Genomic DNA, 26,967 nt, shown 5'->3' on the forward strand with positions numbered 1-26,967 from the left:
CTTTGTTTCTGTAGAGACTTGTAGCCAAGTCAAAATTCAGTTTCAGTAGCTTCTTTAAGTTCTTTCTGAGCTCTGACTACCTGTCTTATTTGGGATTTTGGGGCATTGGTGTAGCGATTTTTAAAAAATCTCATCTCTCCATTATCCTGGTGATGATTTTAAAGAATTGTTGGCCATCACTGTTGGACTGTTTTTCATGTGTCATCTTTCTGCCTCTCCATCTGTCCTTATCTTTGTCTCTCCAGTCCTCTCCCTCCATCCATCCCTCCTCTACTCTACATACCCTGCTTCAATGAAGTGGTTGATGGCAGCGTCCATCTGTTTCTGCTGGACGAGGTAGTCTCCCCAGGACTCCTCCAGTTTCACCACCTCAGCGGGGAAGGTTATGCGAGCCAGCTCTACCGCTACAGGAAAGGAAGGAGAAACTTTCTTACCAGAAAAGTTACAATTGACTTGATTTAGCTTAAACCTACCATCTAAAATTGTACAAAACATTGTAGAAGTTATCAAATGGTATATGCAGTCCAAGCTACCTAACTGTTTTACCTTTCCTGAAGGCACCTCCTTTACAGTAGCACTCCAGTGCTCTCTGGTTGTTCCTGATCTTCTCATACAGATCTCCTGCCTGGTCAGAAGAGATGACATACATTTTTCTGTCAATTGTCTTTCAACTTAGGGTCATGTGGGGCTGAAGCATATCCCAGCTGTCAATCGACGAGAGATCTGGACAAGGCCATCAACTCCAGCAGCCAGTTATCAGTTAAGCTGACATTCATGTCACTGGACTGTGAAGCCAGTGGTTTGAACTCTGTGACTCTGCTAACTGCCACACCACTATGGAAATCAAATATTTCAGATATTTATATCAGATATTTATAATTGTTTCAAAATTTGACCTTATAGCCAGTAACATGCAACAATGGTGTGCAGCCAATCAGAAGACGAGCTGAAACAGCTTGATTGTGACAGTGCATGAAGTGTGGGGCTATATCACGGCCCATTACAAGATGAATTGTAAAGTTACTTTAGTATAGTTCAGTAATGAAAACATGGGAACATGAGCCTTTGTGCCTTTTGAATTTTGTTCCGATGTTCTTGGAACAGTGACTACTATCACTTTTAAATGTCTTTAGAAAGTATGTTTTCTTATTGTGGATTTAAACACAGGACGCTGGTATCGATATACTCCTGGCCAGTAACTGTGAATTTGGCTGAGGCTGTGTGAAGTAAAGCTGCCGATTACACCGTGCTACATTTTAATTAGTTACCTCAGTTTTTTTGTTTGTTTTAATGGACTGAGTGGGAACATTTTGTCCCTGTATTTCTCTGCTGCTAGGTATTTTATGATTCAAACAACATGATACCTGAATCAGATATTTGTTCCAGCTAAATAATATGTAACCATCCTCAATTAAACATGTTAAACTCTTTCAATCTATAATTATCCTTACTTTTAAAAGGATAAAATAAAAAAACACATTTCAAATGCTAACTCAGTGGGTTTTCTAACAATAAAATGCAATGGAGAATAGAGAAGTTTTCTTTTAGCTACTGCAAGTTAAATGGTAATCACCAACTTCTATATCTAATTCCAGACATCGAAACTGATTAGAACACAAAATATCAGGTTACAAAATTTGCTTTGAGGATCCAGTCTCCTTTTCCAAGCCTCTTTCCCACCTGTTACATAAACACAGATGGCAAGAGGAAAAGAAGTGAGCTTTTAGACAAAAAAAAAGAAAAAGAAAAAGCACACAGAGAAAAAAACAGGCAGATGGAGGGAGACAGAGTTCAAAACTGAAAATAACAAAGAACACTTGTTCCGGCATTGAAGCTGAGGCGAGGAGAGATGGGCTCAGAGAAGCGGGAAACACAGGAGGAAGAAATGATCCACTCACTCTCTCGTAAAACTCTCCCTTGATGAGACTGGCAGCAATGCGGTCGACGGTCTCGCTGCTGTTGGTGATCTCTGACTGGCTCATGGCGAGGCGAGCGGCCTTAGCTGGCAGCCCTGCTTTCAGGTAGAGGTTTATGGCACCCTGGAAGTCTCCCTCGCTCTCCCTCACCTCGCCGGCCCTGTCTTCCTGACCCGTCTCCATCAGCCACCGGTAACGGTTTTCACGCAAGGTGTCGAGCTCTGGGTAGCCCTGCAGTTATTTTGCATTTAGAGTTCAATCAAACAGTTATCCTGTCCACAGATAACTAACTAATAGATGTAAGCAAGACAAAGGCATAAATGGGCTAAATGATTTTGTTTTTAGAAATGCTATTTTAAGCAATTAAGAAGCCTGTGCTTGTCATATGAGAAGGCTGTCTGTTTACACATTTTGGGTTTTTCCCCTGTCTTTTCTGATTTAAACTTACTGTAGCTTTATATACTTTATTAAGCAATAAAGCAAATAATTTCCTTTTTTCTGTCTCTTGGGGAATGCATTAGATAGGGCATCAACCCTTAAAATCCCCATAATATAAAATGTAATAAATGTATAATAAATATATAAATATAATATGTGGAGCTACCCACTGTGCTGACCTTTCCCAAATAAAGAGGCAGTAAAAAAACTAGCTTTTGGCTTTTATTCTGTAACATAAATATGATAAATAAATATTTAAAATATGTTGAAATCAAAGTAATCAATATAAATACGCTACCTCGAGCTGATTTGTGACCACGTAAAATTATTTGATCAAATATTATCAGTAATTGCGTGTGATTCAATTTCCTTTTTTTTTTACCTTGGCTTCAGCTACAGCAATGCAGTCATCCCACATGTGGAGCTCTTGGTACATCTCTATGGCTTCTTCGATGGCATTCTGCACAGCAAAAACAAAACAAAACAAACAAAAGCCAAACGTTGGACTTGATTCTCCAGTGTTTGGTAAAAGACTACAATGACTTGCCACTGCAGCCCTCACAGGGATTTGTTGGTTACCATCTTGTAAGGTAAACAATACTTTTAGTAGTGAAAGCATCTTTGTGTTGCTTGTCCTTCCCATTTTTACATGGGGAAGAAATTATAAATCTCTAGTTTGTGGCTGCTTGTTGCTCCTAAGCCTTATTTTACTGTGTTGAATCCCTCTTATAGCAGGTGACAGCATTTATGTGTGCTTGTGTATCTGCATTGTTCACTGTCATCACAAGTGAAACTGAGCTAATAAATTGTGAAGGGTTACTTTAACTAAAGGAGAGGAGACTTCAGAACACACTGAGTCTATACAAGTATCATCAGAGCTATGAAAGCAAGAAAACGTGTGTGTGTCTACAGGGACACAGTACTACCGACTACATTAACATTATATAGCAAGCTAGAAACAGTTAGTCTGTTAATATTTTGAGCTTTATATTAAAGTGGTCTATTTTTTGCTAATCTGTAGAATGAACATATTTGACTAAAAATGTCAGTTTACCTACAGATAAAGTTCCTCATAATATGGAGCAATAGTTCCTGGATTTTCTTTAAGGTATTACTCCTCTGTTACTAATATGTTGTGCTTAACCACAAATATTAATACAAGACGTTACTGTGGTGCTGTTTACTTAAATTTCTGCGATGGTGCACATCAGGCTGTGCTGTAGACGTGATGCAGTAATATAAATCAAGCATAAATACACATTTAAAAGCTTAACTGCTCTGTGAATGTTGGGGTGTTCTGTTTGTTGTAAACTCTGAAAAGGAATTCATTCTACACATTACATATTCAATCTTATTTCTAACGCTCATTATTTTTACAGCCCACCTGCTCTGTGTAGTGCATCTCAGCCAGTTTAAAATTCTTGTCCAGCATGGCCACGCGTGCTTGGACTTGATAAAATGATGTCCCATCTTCTCCCTAATAAAGAGACAAAGAGATTAAAACATACAAAAGCCAGGGAGCACTTTTGAGCTTTGCCGAGAGAAAAAGGAAGCTACGGCAAAACTATTCAAGAATTGCAAAGCTGCATTTTTTTTTATAAGGACCACTCACAGAGATTCAGCTAAAAGGAATTTCATTAATATCAACTCCAGCAGAGACTTGCTGTACAATGAATGCTGGATTTCCAGTTCCATCATAAGACACATTTTTAAGAGAAGCGTTGAATTATTCAGGTTTCGTTGCATAAAAATGTCAAGTAGCGTATTGCATTTCATTGGAGAATACTAATAATTAGCCAATTAGCCAGAAATATTATTGCCACCCTTAAAGCTCTTTATCTGCTATATTTGTGATCAGTGCGTTGGGCCTTTGCTGAGATAAAACACACCGTTTCCTGTGAAACTTTGTCTACGATCTCGTTTGTTTGGCGCAGGAAGTGGAGGGTTGAGACATCACCCAGTGCAGCAAAACACCTACAAAATAAAAGGGAGAGAAAACCATAGAGGAACTAAGCAATTAAGCAGCAGATGGTGACAGAGAAAGTCAAACAGAAATAAAGAGAAATATATTCAGTTTAGTGGAGGAAGAATGCATTTCTGGTCACTGAAAACTTGTTCACTTAATGAACTGAGATAAATTAAAGCTCTTTCTCTAATTAGCCTTTAGATTCAGTGTGAGAAGCTGAGAAATACACACGCACATCTTAGCATTTGGCCACTTTATTACCAACTCTCTGTGAACAGTTGCATCAGATTAATGAACAAGTCATGAAAGAAAAAAAGTTTAAAAACTCCTACTGTCTGACTCTTTTTTTTCTGCTTCCCTCTCTCATTAACATCACTTCCCTCCCTCATTAACATTATCCACTCCAGACAAAACTGTTTCTTTCCCCGATTTCATGATTTATGCAATTCAAGACGATGCCTAACGAACAGCATATGCATTATTAATGACAGGGAATTCAAATTTGAAAGGTTTCTCAAAACAGAGAGAACTAAAGATGGAGAGAGAGGAATAAAATGATAGAAAATTAAAAACTGTCTTTGATGATAAATGAAGTTGGGGGGGGGGGGGGGGGGGCTCTGGCAGAAACACAGCCATCGGCCGTGCGTGTGCAGAGGGTATACTTCTATTATGTTGTGGGGACATTATCTGGTTATAAAATAATATTTCAAGGAGCTATCTGATTATCTTTAAGGTACAAAAATCAAGCTGTATAAGCTGAATCTGTACATTTTAGATAAAACAATTGGTCAGAGGAGTACAGGTTATAGTAAATGTCCAGGAAATGAATGTAAGTCAATGTAATGTCCTCTGAAGTGATGAAAAACAACTGCCCGGGTGTGCGCAAGTGTGTCCAAGAGTGTATTTCTTCATTCCAGGTGATGAAGGTGCCCTTGTTGCCTCTTTCCTCTTTCTTTCTCTCCAGCCCCAGAGATAAGTCTCACTTGCAATGACGACTGATACTGAATGTAATTATTCCGGAGACAAGAACATTACTTTGAAAGGGCTTTGTGTGTGGCTGTGTGTGTGCGCGTTTGTGTCGTGCTGACCTTTCTGCGATGTGCAGCTGGCAAGCCTCTAGAGCCAGCTTGCTGAGTGTCTTCCACATGGCTTCAGTCTCTGGTGACATCTCCAGAGTCTCGAGGAAGGCTGTGGCTCTGGAAAATACACGCACATGCACAAGTAGAGCTGAGCCAGGTGGCAAGACAGAACATAAAGCAAGTATTCTGTGCTGCAGATACCGACCACAAATGGTGTGTAAAGATAAGGAGCGGAGCTGCAAATATCGAGGAAACTGTGTTACAGCAGCCACTCCCAAATTTAAGTCTGAATTGGAAAATCTTCTACGGCCTTTTCATCACTTTTAAATGTGCTTTAATTCAGTTTAGTCTAAGTTTTTATCTTGTTTTTTAGTCAGACTTGTTGGATACTGGACCGTAAGACAGATAAAGTAAAAAAAATAAAAATAAATTAGCCTAATTTGGCTGATGCAAATGTCAGAATGGAAAAAACAAGGAACTCCAAAGTAAGGATGAAGAGAAGGTTAGTGAACATGATGCCAAAAACATTAAACTGATACAGGAAGATGGCATTATAGATACACACGAGGGGGACTGGTGATTAGACACAGGTGACCCCCAAAAAAAAGTAGTTTCATAAATCTGGATCAAGTTGGTTCCTGAATGTCCCAAATTCATTCTTCAGCAAGACAATCACAATAATAGCCCCACATATAGAGCAGTAAAGAAGATGTTTTGTATTACTGTATGAAGTAAATCAATGAATAAAACCTATGCATGGTCCAGTGTTTCACTATAGCATGCTCTACAAAAACATAAAATAAGTCATAATGGACCGTGAGATGTTCTGATCTAATAAAGTCTGCTGAGGAGATCAGTGGACATGTTAGAAAGATTATTACTTGTATGACCTGAAAAGATGCTGAACTTCTTCAATGTGACAGCTGCTAAAGAGGGACCAGGGCTATCTTCTTAATCTAATTCAATCACATTCACCAACATTAGTAAAATAGAATTTAGAAGACTTATTTGACAGATTAGCGGATTAGAAAGATCATGATTTATAAGAATAATGAGAGGAATAACAAATAGCTCCCCAGAAGGCACAAAGCTGTAAAATTACTTTACAAAATAATTGCAATAACACAGTGATCTTTTAACTTAGATCATGAGTGGATGAAATAAAATGCCTGGTTTCCATATTCAGTGGTACTTGTCCCATTGTAAAGTATAATTTTTGCTTCACGTGATTCATAGCTTAAAAATAAAATCTGTACTTATCATATCTATTAGCTCACCCTATGTTCATCTAATGTCTGAAAAACAGAGGTTTAAGCTCCGCCCCCTTTAAGACAACCTTCTACTTATTGGTTACCCCGCACAAACAGAAAGCTATCTTCTTTCACTGATTTAATACAGACACAAGTGTATATAAAATGTCAGGAAGAAAGGACTTAAAACAGTATGAAACCTAAACTTATTGGCTAATGGTGATTATTGGTACATTATGGCCCTGTTAATATGGACATTCACCACTATAACTGAAGATAACAGAGTATTTGAAAGAACCAAGAAGATTCCCATAAGACATAAGATCCCAGAAATTTTCTGTCTCTTATTACCCAAAATTATGTCAACCTAAACTTCACAGCATTGTGCTGAAAAAAATGATAATGTAACCTTAACTGGAATAATCAAAATAAAACAATTGATTCCCTAAATTTATTTACATTATGCCTCTTCCAGAAACAAAGCTTTTCCACTGTAGGTGACTTTAGTGACATTGTCAGCAAAGGCCTGACGGTGCTCAGCGGAGGACCGAATGACCTCCTTCACACACAGTTCCATGTCAAAACAATACTATATTTAGTTAATAGTTGTAAACTGTTTCTCAAAATATATGAGTTTCAATAATATAGTCATGATCTTTCAATTCCTTATTGGGTAGTTTGAGCTTAAAAAATTTAATTCCAGACTTTGTATGACAATTTCTTCCTATGAAAGAAGAGCATTAAACATATAAGCAACCAAATTCCTCCTAAAGACTCCCAAAGTGCTAGAGGAAGGAGCTGAGTTGATGCTCCTCCTGAATAAGAGAGGTCAGTTATAATTATTTACTCCATCTGATGAGGTGGCTTCACACGAGCATCCTTTCGGAGGTGATCAAATCACAACACACTGAAGGGAAGGATTATATCTCCCAGCTGGCCTGGGAGTGCTGAGGAAATACTCGAGAAGAGCTGGAGGAAGCTGCTGGATAAAAGGACATCTGGCCTGTTCTGCTCACCCTGCTGTCACTGCGCCTCTGACCCAGAAAAGTGACGGGTGCAAGAAAGGACGGGCGGATGTTCACGCTGCATCGTCATTTTGATAGGGTGTAGGGTTTTATTTAGTGGGCTGTACTCACCTGTTATAATCTCCATCATCAACAGCCGTACCAAACTCAATGAGGCCTTCGTCGAGTGTGTATGTCACCATGTTGACACCCTCTGTCACAATCACATCCGTCTTGCCATCGGCTCTTTTGAGATCCACAATGTCTCCCTGACAAAGAAAGGAGATACATATTATACATAGGTATGAAACCTCCGCGCTGTGTTAATAAAGTGGAAAACGTGTTTTTCGTGCTACTGCATTTATTAGACAGTTTAAGCCACAAAATGCTTAAGAGATGAAGCTTTTACTTACAAAAATACATTTTGTCAGGTTTTTATATTCTGCAATTTCTGATCTACATGCAATCCTGCAGTCATCCTCTACGTCTGCACTTTGTCTCATTCCTGTTCATTTTCTCTTCTTTTGTGATTGCGTTTAACAATTTTAGTAATTTCCTGTTAGATAAAGTGTTTCAGTTCCTTTTTTTTGTTCCAATTATTCTTCACCCTATGTGGACAGTGATTTTGGTACAGTTTAACTTCACAGGTACATTTAAGACTTATTTTCTTTTTCTCCGTGAAGCCTCCTAACCAAAGTCTCTCTAGAAGTGAGCACAGCAACTCTGCAGCCATCTTGGGAAAACCTCAAGGGAGTTATAGGAGCTGTTCTCTTGAAGCTTTTGGACCCCAGTCACAAAAACCTAGACAGTGGTTAGTGACCCCCGGTCGCGAGGGGAAAACATGTATTCCTGAACTGGGTACAGAGTGTTCTGGCAGCTGCTGTGAAATCAACTGCCAAATCGAGACGCTGTGCGTTCAAAGCAGAAGATTTGCCTTTACAGTGTGTTGACTTTAGCAGTAAAGCACAACTTTTACTTTGATCTCTAACTCAAAATCTGTGTTTTGATTTTGTATTCCTCCTTTTCAAGTTTCACTACAAATTAATAGTTAGTTGGTAAGTGTCTGCAGAGAAATACAACATCTTCCATGCAAACTATGGGGGAACGTGGCAATTTACTAATGACCAAAACAATCACAAGGAGGTTTTTGGTGAGTATTTCTTTTTGGCAGCTGTTTTGCAACATCCAGCAATCACATGGTTACCAGGCTACAGAAGCTACATGTCAAGAATCACCAGTCTTAAAAACACACACACAAAAGAAATGTTGGTAAATTTGCCCATAAAGCAACGTTTAAAAAGCTTGTTTCTCTCTGGTAATTATAGCTGCAGTATGCATAGACACAGGTTTACAACATCACAGCTTCATTAGTGGGTCAGTCCAGTCGACCACCATAATCACTTGCACCCTCCAAATTCACATTATGGATGCTTTTAGCCAAGAAAAACAATGAGTACACTTAAATATACTTACATAATTATAATGAAAGTTTTTGTTAAACCTTTATTTAACAAGATAAGAATGTCTTTCTTTTTGGAGAGTGTTCTCAGCCAATATATGCAGCATTAGCCAAGCAGGGTTTTTTTCTAGAAACCAGAGTGCATAAAGAAAACTTTCACAAGCTCGTGGAGAACAGAAGTGCACACAGATTGGCCTTGGAACAAACATGATGGGCGTATGTTTCCCAGTTTAGCTCTTCAGAAGTTTTCAAACCTAATTTTGAGCATTTACGCTTTTGTTTTTCACATATTATTAGATTGGGCATCAAAATAACTTTCCACATATATGGCTGGATGTATCACCAAGATAGCTGCTGAGTAGCAAAGTATATCAGAAATATTCAATTTCAAAATTCAATTTATTTTAAGTCAGTTTTAGTTATATTGCACCCCTTCACAACTACAGTCATCTCAAGGCACTTTGGTACCCAATAATGGTAAATGGCCTGTATTTGTATAGCACTTTTTACTAGTCCCCCCTAGGGACCCCAAAGCGCTTTACACACCCAGTCATCCACCCATTCACACACACATTCACACACTGGTGGAGGCAAGCTACAGTTGTAGCCACAGCTGCCCTGGGGCAGACTGTGGGCAGACTAATATGGTGATTATTAATGAGGATTTCCACTAAACACTATGAAATCAAATACTTATGGAAAGGAATTATGACCAGCACATAACAGCAGCAATTCTTTGTCCATTACTACAGGCTGCTATTGTCTACAAAATAAAAATGTCTTGCACAAAGCTCAGTGCACTTTGCAAAAACATAAATCAGCCACACAAGAGGCTGCTGCGATGGTTTTTATTATTAATGAGAACAGCAGCAAGTGTTAACGCAAGCAACTTTCAAAATCCTGCGCACGCCAGGGGCCACTAACTGCCTCAGGACAGCGGCACAAAAAGCTGGTTCTCTGTTAAGGCTTTGCCAGCAACACAAAAAGGCTTGAGAACAGTAAAAATACAAAAACATGCGGCTTCAGTATAAACACTGTGGAGATATTAAAAATAAAAAGGTTTATCAAAACAAGCCAACCAGGGCAGATGCAGAGCCTCCAGTTAACGATGCCGACCATACTTAAATCACACTTACAAAGAAAACAAAAGCTCACCTTGACAGGGAACATGGTGACGGTCTCTGGGCTGTCGATGCTGTACCAGATGCAGAGGTTTCCCCGGTTTTGGGAGACCACCACATCGCTGCCAGGCACCCACTGGACGTAAGAGCAGAAACTCAGTAATGTGGTCTTCACGCCAGACTGTATGTCGTACAGATGGAGCTGCAGGGGACAGAGAAAGATAGAAAGATATAGAAATTCCTATTTTCATCATCAGGAAATGGTTTCAAGTCCAGCAGTAAAGGCAAAGTCCAGCAAGTGTCACTGTACATAAGCATGGATTTCTCCAATTTCAGCTGTGACCATTAAATTTAAAGTTCGTAAATATAGAGTCCAGAGAGTTAATCTGGTTTATCTTCGCATAAAAAAAAAAATAGGTTCTATACAAAGGTAACAAAACCACTTTACAGTCCATCAAAGCTAATTTGTATCCACAATAATATTATATTTTTATTATATACTGTATAATTTCATAGGAAGTTTATGCCGACAGTACTTTGCACCAGATTATCTTTTGCTATCTTTAAAAGAGTCATTTCAAGAGTATTCACATCATCAGTGTGAGAATGGGTGGATGACTGAATGTAGCGCAAAGCGCTTTGGGGTCCTCAGGGACTAAGTAAAGCACTATACAAATACAGGCCATTTAGCATTTTACCATCATGGATCACCACTTAAAGTCAGGCTAAGTTGAATTTAATTTGATTTATTTCATTTGAATCATTGATTTATTTTTTGCACCTGCATTTGTTGGTTTAGTTTACTTATAACCTCATTAGCTCAGGAATGTAAGTTCCAGGCCCACTGCATAGTAGACCCACACTCCTTCCACCTGTTTGTTTCCTTTGGCCATGTCTCCATACCTTATTTTATTTTATTTCTTGAACTTCTGTAGGTACACTGACTCTTGGTTGTGACGTCCTCTTTATATCCAGTCTCTGGAATAAGCCAAGCCTTTATGTTTTCTTTGTTGTGGCAAAAATATGTAACTAGTACTTGGATTTTGGGGGTGCATTTGAAGATATAATGTGGTTATTCTTTGATCTATAGAAAACCTGGTTGGTGAATTTTGTTACCTTTAGGTAGGAGACCTTAAAAGTGAGAGAGCTGTATCTCCTTGTCCACAGTACAAAAATAGGCCTTATGCATCTTCTACTGTTAGGTCCATAATTTGTTGGACCTTTTGGCACATTAGGTTATTGTCAACCATCCTAAAAATGTTTGTAAAAACTCCTTAAATTAAAGCTGAAAGTGTGCACTTCAAACACATCTTAATAGTCTTGTTTAAAACCCACTGGTTTACACAACAGTTTTTACTTCTTTTTATTCCATCCATCCGTTCTCTTCCACTTATTCTTGTCTAGGGCGAGAGGCAGGGTACACCCTGGACAGGTCGCCAATGTGCCACAGGGCTAACACATAGAGACAAACAACCATTTACACCTATTGGCAAATTAGAGTTACCAATTAATGTACCCCCCCTAACTGCATGTCTTTGGACTGTGGGAGGAAGCCAGAGTACATCCTTTATAGTATAATTTGTTGCCGCTGTAACATCTCTGGATTAACATTTAAGGTTTTCGATATATGACAGCAGAACACTTAAAGTAAAGATTCTATAGGAAGCATTTTGCTAGCAAACTGTTCTTGTACGTTGAGGTTTACATTAGCATAGTTAAACTCATTTGGCTTGAACAAAGTTGATTAACATCCAGCAGCTCCACGTGAAAACTCCCACTGCAATAATCTGTTCCACTGTGCACTTGATGAGAATGTGGATTCTATAAGCTACAGAGACTCCCGCAGCACTTAATGTGCATGTGTGAGTATGTCAGACCGCCCGCTGATGTAATCAGCTTCCTTAATGCCCTCCCCACACCCACCACCACTAATTTTAATAATGCTTTGTCTATAGTCTCACCCGGGTGCTCAGCTTGCCAACTTTAAAATGCAATGAGGACAAGCAGCCTGTTGATAAGGTCATCTGAAAGCAAGGAGCAATTAAAGAAACATTTTATGATGTTGAAAAAAAAAAAAAATGGGAAAATGAAATTTCTCCCAGATTGTGGAGTATACGGAATTGCAGTTTGGAAACAACCATTAGTGCTGTAATAAAGGTAAAAGTTAATAACCACTGCAGATCAGATGAATTAACATTTACAGTAAACCTGGGCATAAAAAAATCTGCACACGAGCCACAAAGCTTTTCAGTGATTGCCGAGATTTTTTTCCTGGCACTAATTACCGTCAAACTTTTCTATTCTTCTACTTCTTCCTCAAGTCATTGATGATCATAAATATTTTACAATCTCTTTCACTAAAGTTCATTTTGCATATACTAAAAGGAAACTTGTACACTAGATTTGTAAAACTGAATTATGTGTCACAGCAAGTCGCACTGGAGGAAAAAGTTAGACTCCACAGAGGGATTCTCAATTACCTGAGTTCTCCTTGTCTTTGCCCCAAGGCTTAAACATCAAACTTTTTTTTACCCCGAGGCAACAACTGACAGCAACTCGCTGCTGCTCTCATCCTCCACACAAGGCCTCTGTGAATATCAGCAACCTCTTACATATAACCAGAAGAAAATGAATACTGTTTTTTAAATGGGGTCTATGACAGCAAAATTACTGTATTCCCACTTATAGGACATAAGATGTAACTAAAAGAAAAAAATGAGTTTTGTGCAAAAAAAAGAAAGAAAAAAAAAGGCTTTTAAATAGGGACAGTTCATCGTCATGAAGAATTAACATTTAAAGGCCTAGTTTGCTTTAACTCCATCCAGATTATTATATACAGTACGATCTATATAGAGATGTCTGCCTTCTCTGGAACATATCTGTATCAATTAGAGCTCAACTTGTGAATTTCTTAATACAATATAATGCCGTGCTTACAACAACACATGAATGAGGACCTCCTTTGAAAAGAAAATCTTTCCCAGACATTAAACATCATTATAAAAGCAGATTAAATGTTCACGCTACACCAGAAAGCACGTTCCACTTTTCCTCTAGTCTTATTGTTTTATTCTTTTGTTGATTAATCTTACTCCTTCGGGACTCAAAAAACAGCGGGACAAGTGGGAACCATGTCATTTAAAGGGATCAAAAGCCAAAAAAAGAAAAGTTGGTAACCTCTGATTTAAACCCTATAGCTAAAATTTCATGCCTTTCATGGTTAATTTATGGCACCCCCTGGTGGCAAAGACGGTTTCACATTTATCTTGACTGTCAGTCAGAAAGGCTGGATGACCAAAATGGTTCAAAACAGAGCCACAGCGCCTGTTTTGGATGATGGACATGGCCATAACTAAAGAAATGCCCCTAGCATTGACAGCCTTTTCTACTTTCCTCATCACACTGTCTATCATTTGCCCCCTCGCTCTCTTTTTGCCTCTGGGTCTCTATCTCATTGTGCCGAGGTTTTATTCTTACCCGCAGCTTCTTGTCCCTGAACAGCAGTTTGCACCCGGTTTCATTGAGCTCCAGCCAGTCAATCTTGGAGTCGTGGCTGATGGTTCCCAGATTGTAGCCTCCGGCCAAGTCCACTGAGGGGAGAAATAAACCGACAGATTAACTGAGTCAGACTGCCAGTGTCTAGCTAACGCTGGCCTTTTATTCAAGATCACAAATCAGCTAGTTGTTTTATAACTTTCCATAATTCTATCAGGCAGAGCCTGAGCTGTTTCTCTGCTCTCAAAATGTACCTGCTTTGGGATCCAGCTGATATTAGTGTGCTGATGTGAGGCCTATACAGTCTTTTTAATTAAAATGGGGGTTATTGTCCACACTGAGCTAACTGACTTTATACTGCAGTTATTGTAGGTATATTACTTTAGGAGTTTAATATTATGGTAAGTAATCATATGGGCTGGCTGAGTTCCTATATGCTATGACTTGGTCAAATACTACCAGTTTTCACTGAGTTGTATTTGGAACAAAAAGGTGGAATTATCCTCTTTGAGGCACAGGTACCTGTGTATGGGCCTCAGTAAAGTGAAGTTCAGTTACATAATGATTTCATTTATGTTTGTTTGCTTTCCTCTTGTGAAGAGACTCTGCAACCTGCTGTTACCCGTAACACCCTCCTCTGCATAGCTCTGGGGAGACATTTACTTTTGTGCATAATATATGTACAATATGACTGAAAATGTCAAAAGCAACAATCTAGATCCAATTAACAAGTATGACTTTAATGTCTTATTTATAAATGCTATTAATATATGTTATATGCTCCCCTCAATGACCAGAGGCAGACTTTCATTATGAAGAACATGGCCTTATAACTTCATTTTTAGTCAGCCCATCATACACCATACTATCTAGTAGGCCTGCATAATATATTCACCCGCTGCTTAGAATAGTCCCTGAAAAATCTACTGTTTAGTCCTGTTTAAATAATATTAGCCTAAAACACTTTTATAAGCACATTTATAAGATAAAACTTTATTGAGGATGTTTTATGTTTTCAGTACACACCAAAAGCCTTCAAGGTGTGGGCCAAAGACAAATATTGATTATTTCATGGGAAAATGTAATTAATTTATGAGAACATGAATTACCTTTATGTTTAACTATTACAACTAAGGGTGTACTCACAATATGCAATCTGTACCATGCTGAGCACATCTGACAACCAAAGTGTCTTTAACTAGTATGAGCCCACTGCGACCTGGCCACTGAAAGACTCAAGCACAGTATTCCAATACTTCCTCAACGACAGCCTCCATTAAAATCTCTGTGGTAAATAATTAATAAATATAAAGGGAATGTGAGAGAACAGCCTGCCATAGCTCACAAAAATGGTCCAATTAAGCCACAAACGCATGAAGCCGTGTGTGCTTTTGAAAGAGACAGACAGCGAGCACAAGAGGGAGGAGCTAACATGCTGAGACTAACTGGGGTGTGTTCAGTCACTGAGCGCAGCGTGAGCTCAGGTCATCGGGGGAGTGGGGAGGGACTATGCCTACTGCAAAAGCACCCTGAGTGTTAAATCCTTTTCTGAACCTGGTCACATTTTGAATAGACACAATTACAGTCTCACTTTCTCACACACACACACACACACACACACACACACACACACAGAGTTTTTTTTCTTACCAATAGCAATAGTCTTTATGTCAATCAGATAAGCGAGCTTCTTGTTGTCTTCAACTCCTTTCTGCTTCCTCTCATTTAGTCGGACACTAGACACACACACACACACACACACACACACACACGGTTTAAATGACATGACTGCATTCAGCGAGATATGGTTTTAACAAGTAATAACCCAGCATTAGTGCAGCGTAACTGGCTTCAGCTGCTCTTCATTATGTTAAATCCCAGGATGAACCTGGTCATGAATTTGTCATGCTGCAGTGTCCAGCCGGAGGCGAGCAGCAGCCAGAGTATCCGACAGCCATCAGTCACAGAAAGGCTGACAGCGCTGACACTTCTGACAGCTCTGAATACATTAACATAGATGTGTGCTGACTAGTTGGTTTAGCCTCACTGACTCCTGTGGACTCCTTACTGTAATGATGCAGAGGATTTCTCCAAAACTCAATACTGCCATCTAATGGTCATGGCTGAAAGCACTTATGAGAAAGCATCAGGGTTAATGTTTGTGTCTCTGTTTGTACCTTATGTATATAAATTTGTCATTTTTATATTTGTTCAAGACAGGAAAAAAATTGGATTTCTATTTAGTTTTTCAGTATATTACAAATACTGTCTTCAAAAAGATAATGCATGTTTGAATAACCCAAAATATTCCTGTTTGGAAGTGAGATATTGATTTCATTGCCAATATGCAAAACTGTCAATCATTGTAGGTTCAGGCTATTACCATAAATCTATTTTTGGACAATTTTGTAAATGGATGATGAAAGATGTGCTCATGACACTGCTGCTGAATCGTTTTTGTTGCAGTACATGTTGACATAAATGTATGTAATTGCCTGAAATCTCTCCTAGTGTGACTTTTAATCAGAATTATACAGTTGCAACCCCCATCAGCAGATCACTAATACTGCATGCGTGGGACTGTTTCACATCTGTTCCTTAGAACCAAACAAACCGGTTGAGGTGCTCAAGTGTTACTGAACACACTGCTTCTGCATAATTATGAGGAACGGAGCCAACCTGATGAGGTGGGGGTTCATAAATTCCGTGCGGACTGATCCCAGAATCTCGTTGCTGCTGTACTCCACCAAGCTCAACTCCCCGGCATTAAATATCATGCACACCTGAAAACAGAAACAAGAACAGGGCTGTGAATACAGCAGAGTGAAGAATGTAGTTTTATGGACAACATGACAGGACCTGATATATAACCTCCTTTGCCGAGGTAATTATATTTACTAAACACTAGGCCTTTGTGCTCCTTGGCAAGCCTATAAATAGTGGTTTGGGGTTTTTTTTAATAAGAAAACAAAAATAATCTGCACACTGTCTAAATGGTTAGTGTGTACTCACTGTTTCATTTTCAAAGAAGAACTTTTCATTTCCCCCAGAGCCAGTCCAAGGCACCTGGGAGAGGACAGAGAAAGCAGAATTAACTTTAATACAAATATTACAACAATACTGTGAACATAACACAATTACACAGTGTGAAGCGTGCATTTACTGTGAGAATCTGACATTAATGTTTGTGAACCACACACTCTTACTGCACCATAATGATGTGATTAACTGATTACTCATGTTTAGTTGTTAAGTATATGTGATAGAGAACAAAAATTGACAGTTTATGACCAAAAAAATGCAACAGCATGTCAGCTTGCATATTCTCTAGGATGGGGTTGCACGCCTATAAATGTTGGGTCTCTCTACCCCATTGAACTAAAAGACCTTTTATTAAATGCAGAGACCTAACTTCAAAGCCTTCACCTGTATTTTTGGTCACAATGTTTCCCTTCTCCTATATTATTCCCTTCTAAGAGTACCACTCCTGTTACTTCTTTGTTTTAGGGTATATTCTTTTATGGTATAATACTTGAGGTCCAACCTCGCTTAATTTATTTGTCAGGAGATCTCCCAGCAGGAGAGTATCTGATGTGTGAGCCATCAGGTAGCGATCTTTCCCCATGATCTTCACTTCTTCTATCTCATAACCGTAATAGGACTTCAGGACAACCCGAGTTCCTGTGGAGAGGTTCTTTACTATCACCTAGAATTAAAAGAAACAAAACAAAACATATTCCATCTTTACTTACGGTTTTGAAATCCAGTAACAATCGATTCACACGCTGATATTTGATACTTTCAACCTGTTAATCCTGTTAAAACGCCAGTCAGTTTAGTGTGGTGGTCGTTCCAAGCAGCAAAGTTAATCGCAAGAGACTCCTTCTTGTGTGTGTTCATAATGTGTGTATTTATTGTATAGTTTTAATTACTACTTTGCTTCTGCAAATTAGTGTGGCCTACAAGTAATGTGGTATGCGGCACAGACTCATGCTTATGCCTATAAAAATAAAAATATTAAATTAAAAAACATGGCTTTTTTTTTTAAGATATTTTCTTAGAATTAGCAATTAGTGTTGTTTTTCCCTATTTTCTAAGGGTAACATTATAAACAACAACAAATTAACTACGGGAAATAGTAAAAAAAAAAAAAAAAAGGCAGATATATTCATGTTTGATGGCTTAAAAATAATGAAAAACAAACAAGATGTGTATTTTCAGCATGGCTTTTTTTCCAGACTACTGTAAACATTATTTTCTGCTACATTTAATTTGTCAATTAAGAAGAAAATCAGATAAACAAAAAGGCTGGATGATTGTTTTCGGAGCTCATCTCTTTCTTAATCATACAGGGCTGCTTGTTGCACCTGAATTCATTAAGTCTGCATTACTGCTCTCACAAAATCAACGGGGCTGTTTTCACATCGTCTGTTAATTAGCAGAAGAAGGAGAGCAAAGAGACGTCTGAAATTGCCTATTTGGTTGTCTGTTTGTCTAATTTAGTGAAATTACAAACACTGTGGTTCGGCACTGATGGTTTTCTTGTTGCCTGGCTGTTCCTACCTGGCTCAGGCCAACGTAGGTCACCTCATACTTGTTCTTGTAGATGGTTCTTCGCAGGCAGCAGTCAAACAGCTCCACTCCTCCGCACAGTGTTCCCTGTTGAGACACAATCAACAATTAAACACCTAAAAGACGCAATTTACATTTTCTAATCTGTTTTTTTTTTGGTCATTTTCAGATGGTAGCAGCACAGAAATTAATAGTTATTGCAGAACATACATGCTTTCAGAGTCATCATAAGCTGTTGGAGTCAAGAGTTGGTGAAAGAAATTGAGACCAAAAGGCATCTTAACACAATGCTGAACTTAAAGTCACACTGCAGATTAAAATAACTTTTTTTTAACCTTTATGTAAGCAGACAGTCACAGAATGTGTTAGATCAAGTATTTACAGCGCAGAGGCGTGATCCGTCTTTCTTCCAGGCCAAGCTGGTTATTGTGTAGAGGTTGGAAATTTCTTTAGGTTTGGCTTCATCCCACATTCCTCTCCTCGGAGCCCAATTAAACACCCGCAACCTGGACAAACATCAGAAAGGAAAAACAAACTTAGCAGAAACATCATGATAAACTTTCACTTTAACGTGAAGCTGCCACACACTGACCGGTCAAAGCTGCCAAACACCACAGATTCCCCACTGGGGCTGGCGACAGCCACGGTAAACTCCTTCTCTGTTCGGTCGCGGCTGTAGTCGAAGGTCTGCAGGATGTGTCCCTCTCTGCTGTAGGCCACCACCTTCTTGTCACAGCCCCCCACCATGATGCTGTTTGCACCCCAGGCTATAGCGTAGGGTGGGCACGAGTGTGTCAGAAGCTTACCCTGTGGCAAGTAAACAAATGTGTGAGAAGATATGTGTTGAATGGTGTAGAACTTTTAAAATAGGAATAAAAAATGCATGAAGGCAAACAATCTGTAGCTGTGTTCACTCATGCACTGAAGATCTGCTCTTTTCCAGACATGCTGGAGGTGCAGTCACATTAAAAATTTAATCTTTTCTAACCCTCCAGCTCATTAATACACACTCTGCGTGACGTCTGATTGCATCAATACGAGAACAGTGCAGGTAATAGTCTGGTAAATTTAAAGCATGTAAGTGGTCATCCTGTTTCCTGCCTCCTGTGTGCTGTATGTAGGCAATACTTCATCTAGACTGAACGTGCCATGGTTCTTGTTATATCTGTGTCTGTCAGCAGGTTTATTCTTTTAAGTCTTCCTGGTACTTTCTCTGTTTGTTTTTTCTTTTAGTTACTTCCTGTTTTACTTAGTTTTAGTTTTTTTCTTTCTTCTTTTGCTTCTTTCCCTCCTTCATCATCAGGAGACTCTTATTTGTGCCTCCTCTTCTTCTACTTCCACCAGTCGGTGACCTGAAATTCAGTCTGATGTTTACCATGCTGCAAAATCTCTCAATTCCCAAAATGCATCTAGAGAACAGAGGAATTGCTGGAGGATACACAGGTGTATCCTTCAGGGAAGTGTTTTCATCTTAAGTGTATAAAAGAGGTGTGACACACAGCTGGAATATACAGACCAAGATCATTTAAATGCTTGTTGCACGCATCTCTGATGGGACTAAGACGTGAGCAGAGGCGTTAATGATGTGCAATTTGGGAAATGAGAAAGGGGAATTATTTGCCCCACGCTCATTAGTTCACGTGTTTGACTGTTTCCACTTGTGCCTAGGGTTGATGCGTGTGCATAGATTATCCTGTATTTCTCCTTTTCTTGGGTGTTTCCCAGTTTGCCTCATTATGCTCTGTGTTTTTTCTGTTTCATTCACTTTAAGACGTGATGTTCTTGTTTGTTGTTTTCTGTTCTCTTTTTTAATCACTCCTTAAAGGCCTGTTTTTAATTCATTCTGTGTGACTCCTGCTCCTCATGACAAAGCAGAATTTTTCCTATAGTGAGAATGCGTCTGAAAATGACCATTTCCATTGGTGAAAAGAACAACTTTGTACAATGTCTTAACCTGATTTCCCAACATTTTCTGGATTTCATGTGTGAAAAAACAGCTCCTGTAGGTGAATCGTACCTGGGATTCCCCTGAGCCTTCATCATCAAAGAAGTACCGCACAACTGTCCCATCAGCATGGCCCGATATGATCCCTTTACCAGAGACACTGACACAGAGCAGAGATCTTAAAAATGACACGCAGTGCCCGCAGAACAAATGCAGACAATTATTTCACAAGCTATACACATGGGAAATAGCTCATAACTTTAATAAGGTCAGCCCACACTTCACGCTGGGACCCTTGTACAACTTTTTGGTAAAAAGAAAAAAAAATCTTTTTGGTTTTGATTTTATGGTATTTATACAAAGAAATCCTAATCATAAAAGCAGTTTCTGCACAGTAGTTCCTATTTTCAAGTTTATCAGCTCATCTTCAGACTCAATACATATATATATATATATATATATATATATATATATATATATATGTGTGTGTGTGTGTGTGTGTGTGTGTGTGTGTGTAAAGATATTTTAAGCACTAACTTTGATGCCAGTGAGACAACCCAGGATTCTGTGGCGTAGATGGTTGAAGATTTGTTTGTCTGAGTGTTGGCAAGCCGAATCTGTAAAAAAAACATCAGAGAACTTAAAATATCCTTAAAATGTCCAAGTACACTGTGGTTGGATTTAGAGAGCAATACAAAGACTTAACATCCCAGCTGGAAAAAGCTGTGAAAATATTTCACATTTACTGCATAAAGATAAAGTAATACCGATTTTTCACCAAGAGGTTTTAATGCATCTAAATTATGTTCTATAAATTCACTGATGCATATATTTCTTTTTACTAACATCTTTGTATTTGTATGTGTGGGTACATTTCTAAATGAATTATTTATGATTCTGACAGTTTTTGAACTCTACAGAAAAAAGCTTTGACAAAGAAATCAGACCATGTGGAACTAAAATGTCTACAAAAATCTAAAGGATACAACTGTTATTCTACTACACCCATATATAATGCCTGATACTTTTACTTAATATTAAAATAAACATATGAAATATCCAAGACATACCTTGCCTTCAACTAATCCGTAGACAATAGCATGCTCTGCAGGCCAAAGAAGGCATGTCACAGCACTCTGCAATAAAGATAAGAAAATAACACAACCATGTTGATGACACAAAGTTGAGAGAAAGCTAAAAAATGTCATGTTTGTAAGGAAAACAAAACTTATCACCCAATTAAAAACTAATACCAGAATAGATTCATCAACAGCTAAGCCCTGCAAAGTGTATTCACTTTGAGCTCTACAAAAAAAAGCTTTGACAACCGAATCAGACCACGTGGAACTAAAATGTCACAAAAATTTAAAGAACACAACTATTAGTCTACTAGAATTATACACATATGTAGAAAACAGAACATATCTGATCATTTTTCAATTTTATATGTCTAAATGATTTATAATAATATATTTTAATCAGTCCTCATTTGTTATCCATGTCTTTGTTTTATGTAGTAGTAGATCGCAGTAGGTGCTCATATTAAACATGTTCAAAGTTTGAAAAAATAAATAATCCCTGTGAGCCAAAAACTTAGGCTTTAGATTACTATTAACTCTCAGATTCAACGGCACAGAGACTCCATCGACATGCCCTTCAAACCTTTTGTTTGCATGCAGCAGCCAATTAAACACAGCTGGCATAATGAGAGGAACTAAAACTACTTGCTTCAGATGTGAGATTATCTGAGACAGGTGGACTAAATGATGATTACTCTGAACTTTAAACTAAGCAAAGCTACACTGTGCAAAAGTATAAAAACACATGCTGAAAATGAGTTTAATAGATTCCTTTTATGGAAAGAAAAGTTTCAAGTTTTGACAAAAAGCATAGTCACTGCCACTTTTAGCATGCTCCTCAAGGCAATAACAATGCATTAAATCACGTTTTCTTACCGTCTGAACAAATTTATTGCAGATGACTTTCTTGTCCCCCCTAGGAGAGACGAGAAAACTGATTAAAGCTTCTGCTTCGAATTGTACCAAAATATAAACTAATGAGAAAAATGGAACTAAGCAGAGGTAATTACCAGTCCTCTCCGATTCTGTAGACAAAGATGATATTGTCGGATTGGCCGATGGCAATTTTCGTGGAATCTGGTGAGAAGGCCATGTCATTTACAACATAGCTCTGCTTTCCATACTGAGAAAATAATACATATGAGTAATTATTATTATAGAAAAGCACTCTAACATAATAACACACCACACACCAACAAACCCACAGTGCTCCTGGCCTATAGAAATCCGTCATGGGGGCCCCGCATAGTAAAACTGTAGGACCTGATTGGGCAAACACACAGGGAGGCCCCACAGTGCAGGGCCCAGATGTGCCCTACATTTCAGCCCATAGTGAGCTGCCAACAGTGTGGGTTTGCCCACAGTGGCCTCACATGGGCCTCAAGAGGATATGTTTGCTGGATAGATACCCAGTTGCATTTAATATAGATTTTACAAAGCAACTTGGTGTAGGCTACAAATACAAGCACAGAGTTCAAAATAAATGGGTGTTGTCACAATGGCTACACCCATCTTTTATATACAGTCTATGATTCCAGCGACACATTTGGTTAATGGCAAGTAATTCATCATCATTTCTTTACATTATATACAGCACCTCCTTTCATACACACATGCAGTTCAAAGGACAACGGGATTTGTCTCACCTTGGCGTCCACAGGTTTTGTGGAGAACTTGTCCCTGCTCTCTCCATGCTCATCATACAGCAACACCACCCTGTCCACAGTGCAAACAGCGAACTTGATGTTGTTTGGTGCCCATGCCATGCAGGTAACTTTGGCAGCAAACTCCTGTCAAAGCAGGTAAACAAATCAGTCCTAAAGCACTTGTTTTATAGACTTGCTCTTATATGATTGATATACCTTTATTAGTCCCACAAGGGGAAATGATGCCCTCTTTTAAAATCCTTCTAATGATTGTGTATCTGTTACACGTGTCTTTATGCTTCTACTCTAAATGAAAATCAGTGTTTCTCTGTTTTATCTTGTGTTTGGCCCTGATTTCTGTTTTTCTATAAAATCATGTTTTAACTAACTGTTGTCTATTTTGGCCAGTAGAGATACTCTTCCTTATGAGCGACAGTTAGATGTTAAATTTGATCAGACACGATAGATTTAGGTGTTTTAAAATCCAGTTTAGGACGTGCAGACTTTTGGCCATGTATTAATCATAAGGACGCCGTATTTATGTGCTAGCAAGCCTGGCTAGTTAAGTGCAAAAATCCGCTTTCAATAACAGTTCAGCGTGGGTCAGTAAAATCAAATTCATGCAATAAATAAATAAATATATCACGAAACTGGTGCGAAGTTTCAGCTTTCCAGTATAAACATGATTATCTGGCTTCCAGAACCAGTTATTGTTAGCTAACTCGCGCTGGCTTCATAGCACCAGTTACCGTTAGCTAACTCGTCAACTTACCCGGGAGGTTAAAAGTGTCTTGAGATACTTCAGTTGCATTCTGAGGGAAGCTTGTACACAGATTGGTATTATTATTGCTGGAATATTCCTCAGATTTTGGTCATTTTGCTAGCGAGCCAGGGCTAGCGCAGAGGAGGTTGGAAGTAAACTAACTGTGATCTCCTTAGTTACCGCTGGGGCGGGACTTGCGGTGCGTTCAAAACAATAGGGAATGTGAATGTGAAGTTTGTCAGCTCTCGCGCTTTTGTTTCTGCAAAAGGATGCCATTAAATAATTGAAACAATTTTAACCCGGTAGAGTCGTTCCAGGTTACGCCACAGGCCGTGAACAGAACTGCTTCGATTATGTGATTTCTATCCGTTTATTCTGTTTACTCTCTAAAGATGCTACGATTTCCGTCATTATATATCAGCCGTCAAATGACAGAATTCCCGGAGCTAAAACATGCCCACGTTTAGTAAGGGAACAGTTCAGTTTAGTTGTGATATTTAAATAGTCACATTTTAGGTTAAGATTAAACAGTTTTGAGGAATTTTCACCCAAAAAAGAAAAGAAAAAATGTGGAGATGCCGGGGATTGAACCCGGGGCCTCATACATGCAAAGCATGCGCTCTACCACTGAGCTACATCCCCTTCTGTATGGAAGCCGCGAATGTAGTATATTTATTGGCATACATCTGCACTATACCCACACTTGCTAACTGTTTCTTCACTGTATCATACTTGTTTAAAAAAATCATTTCAATTCCTCATATATTATGTACATTGCTTACACTTTCTTCAGGTATACCAAACCGTTGAATAAAAATATTAACGTTAAATAAATGTAAATTTATGAATAAGTCTGGATTGTAGCCCCCACAAACTCAGCCTGCCAGATTACGCACTTGTGAAATTTGCTGTTAACATCACTTTAGATTTATCTTTTACTTTTCATAATCTCTATATATTATTAGCCATTTAAATGGTGAATACACACCACACATTTTACGTCAATATCAAAATTGTAAGAGTTGTAAGAACGTTTTTTCCTGGGCACAGAACAAAATGTTAAATTGCCGCTGCAGATACGCCCCCTAGCGTGGTGACGTAGAGGTCACGTGGAGGTGTTAATTTTCCAAAGTGTACCAAGGTGTACCGGAAATCAGTGAAACCCTCACGTGTATGACGAGATGTTGCCAATTTTTATGTCGCACAAAATCAGAGACAAACACATGAAAATGTTTATTAAAATTTAGGATGCATATTGGCTCTAAAACAAAGTAACTCTAAATTATTGATTCATGTAAACAATTTACTTATTTTCATGACAATATGCATTTTGTTGACTTCTAAAGATAAGAATTTATATACTCTGAATACTTTTGGATTGGAACCAACTATTGAAATTATTAAGTTAAAGTATAAAAACTTTTCAAACACCTTCCTCTTATCCCATACTTCTCCAGATTCCACAGTAATTGTGTCAATTTTTGTATTGAGGCAAAAACCTTTCATTAGGTTAATAGAAACACTAACACTTATATTGTAAGGTAAATACCGTACAATAATAGTGCCTACGTTTTCCTAAATAATGTTCTTTTTAAGGCATAGAGATATAATTTTTTCATTAATATTTTTTGTAACATTTTTTAAAGTTGAAAGTCCTCTGGTGTTTGGGCGATCAGATCCCAGCAAACTAAACAGGGCACGAATGAATGTTGGACAATGTGGGTAATGTCAGTAATGATAAGTGTTAGTGTAATTTATGGGGTTTATTTATTTAAATTATTATTTAATAAATCTAACTTGGGAAAATATTGCAAACAGCCTAGTCTCAAATTCTACTTTATTTTAATGTATCTCCAAAAGTTGATGAGATACGATAAGATAAGACTTTACTGATCCCACAACGGGGAAATTTTTGCGTCACCTCAGCTCAGGTACAGATATATGAAGGAAATACAAAAATACAAATAAGTACAATCAATGAAAAAAAGTAAGATAATACACTATATACAATGGTAGCATACACAGTATGTGATTATGGATATAGTTGGAAATATGGAAGACATAAACTATATAGCTTGGAAGGTCATGGAAGGTCCATTATGCATGAAGTGGTGACCGTGGATGTTCACAGTGTCCAGTGACTTATGACATCGTGATTGAGGAGTTATAGAGTCTAACTGCTGCTGGGATGAATGATCTGCGAAAAAGCTCCTTCCTGCAGCGAGGGTGTTTCAGTCTCTGACTAAAGGAGCTGCTCAGCCCACTCACATACTTATGCAGTGGGTGATGTGGGTTGTTCATGATGGATGTCAGCTTTACTAACATCCTCCCCTCACCAACCACCTCCACAGACTCCAGGGGACATCCCAGCACAGAGCTAGACCTCCGCACCAGTTTGTCAATCCTGTCCCTGTCCGAGCATCCACTCCCCCAGCAGGCCACGGCATAGAAAAGGGCAGATGCTACCACGGTGTCATAGAATGTCCTTAACAGAGTCCTGCAGACTCCAAAGGACCTCAGTCTCCTCCTTGATTCTGTTCATCTGGACGTAGCGTTTTGTGGGAGAAACGTTTCGACACTCATCCAAGTGACTTCTTCAGTCTCAGCTGACTGCAGGTTTCCCCAAATCTTATAAACAGCAAATTTGCATAATGACTGAAACCAGCCCACTGAAGGAACAATGGGCAGGGATGTCAGTTCCTTAATCATAATTATGCAAATTCTCATGACCATTGATCAACAACCACTGACCAAAACCCATTGATCAAAGACCACTGATCAATGGCCATGAGTACATTCACAGAGAGTTGGGGAATGGCTGCAATCACAGCATTGTAAGATGGTGAAAGATGTACCCTTAGGCCCCCTCCTCGATTCAGAGATGGTCTTTCCCTAAATAAATGGCCTCCTTGACTCCGTGCTCAAACCAGCGTTCCTCCCTGTCCAGGATGTGTGCATCCTCATCATTGAAAGAGTGTCCACTGGCCTGTAGGTGTAAATAGACTGCAGAGTCCTGGCCTGACGAGGTAGCTCTTCTGTGTTGTGCCATCCGCTTCGCCAGAGGTTGTTTGGTTTCCCCGATGTATAAATCCTGGCAATCCTCCTGGCACTTAACAGCGTACACTATGTTACTCTGTGTCGGGGGACCCGATCCTTGGGGTGGACCAACTTTTGGCGCAGCGTGTTTTGGGGTTTAAAAGCCACAGAGACCCAGTGTTTAGAAAAAATGCTTCT

The 26,967-nt window shown here is 38.8% G+C and overlaps 1 protein-coding gene and 1 non-coding gene across 2 annotated transcripts in view; both read right to left on the reverse strand.

Moving 5' to 3' along the window:
• Positions 1-23,938, reverse strand: part of ift172 (intraflagellar transport 172) — a 55,685-nt gene extending 31,747 nt beyond the window's left edge. The window contains exons 1-24 of the mRNA XM_085131940.1: positions 23,743-23,938; positions 22,971-23,114; positions 22,335-22,447; positions 22,201-22,240; positions 21,316-21,381; positions 20,783-20,862; positions 20,318-20,405; positions 18,893-19,107; positions 18,683-18,806; positions 18,292-18,387; positions 17,273-17,434; positions 16,741-16,794; positions 16,408-16,511; positions 15,379-15,464; positions 13,711-13,823; positions 10,268-10,435; positions 7,786-7,922; positions 5,409-5,516; positions 4,244-4,328; positions 3,739-3,831; positions 2,737-2,814; positions 1,899-2,147; positions 547-625; positions 284-404 (exon numbers count right to left, since the gene is read on the reverse strand). Coding sequence (XP_084988066.1) covers positions 284-404; positions 547-625; positions 1,899-2,147; positions 2,737-2,814; positions 3,739-3,831; positions 4,244-4,328; positions 5,409-5,516; positions 7,786-7,922; positions 10,268-10,435; positions 13,711-13,823; positions 15,379-15,464; positions 16,408-16,511; positions 16,741-16,794; positions 17,273-17,434; positions 18,292-18,387; positions 18,683-18,806; positions 18,893-19,107; positions 20,318-20,405; positions 20,783-20,862; positions 21,316-21,381; positions 22,201-22,240; positions 22,335-22,447; positions 22,971-23,114; positions 23,743-23,781 — 2,642 coding nt within the window. The 5' untranslated portion in view covers positions 23,782-23,938. The remainder of the gene's footprint in view (positions 1-283; positions 405-546; positions 626-1,898; positions 2,148-2,736; positions 2,815-3,738; positions 3,832-4,243; positions 4,329-5,408; positions 5,517-7,785; positions 7,923-10,267; positions 10,436-13,710; positions 13,824-15,378; positions 15,465-16,407; positions 16,512-16,740; positions 16,795-17,272; positions 17,435-18,291; positions 18,388-18,682; positions 18,807-18,892; positions 19,108-20,317; positions 20,406-20,782; positions 20,863-21,315; positions 21,382-22,200; positions 22,241-22,334; positions 22,448-22,970; positions 23,115-23,742) is intronic.
• A 365-nt stretch (positions 23,939-24,303) lies between these two features.
• On the reverse strand, positions 24,304-24,375 carry trnaa-ugc (transfer RNA alanine (anticodon UGC)). The gene has a single exon. It is a non-coding gene; the product is annotated as a tRNA-Ala (tRNA).
• Between the last annotated feature and the right edge of the window lie 2,592 nt (positions 24,376-26,967).

The sequence above is a fragment of the Neolamprologus multifasciatus genome, chromosome 15 (assembly GCF_963576455.1).
Source record: "Neolamprologus multifasciatus chromosome 15, fNeoMul1.2, whole genome shotgun sequence".
NCBI lineage: Eukaryota > Metazoa > Chordata > Actinopteri > Cichliformes > Cichlidae > Neolamprologus > Neolamprologus multifasciatus.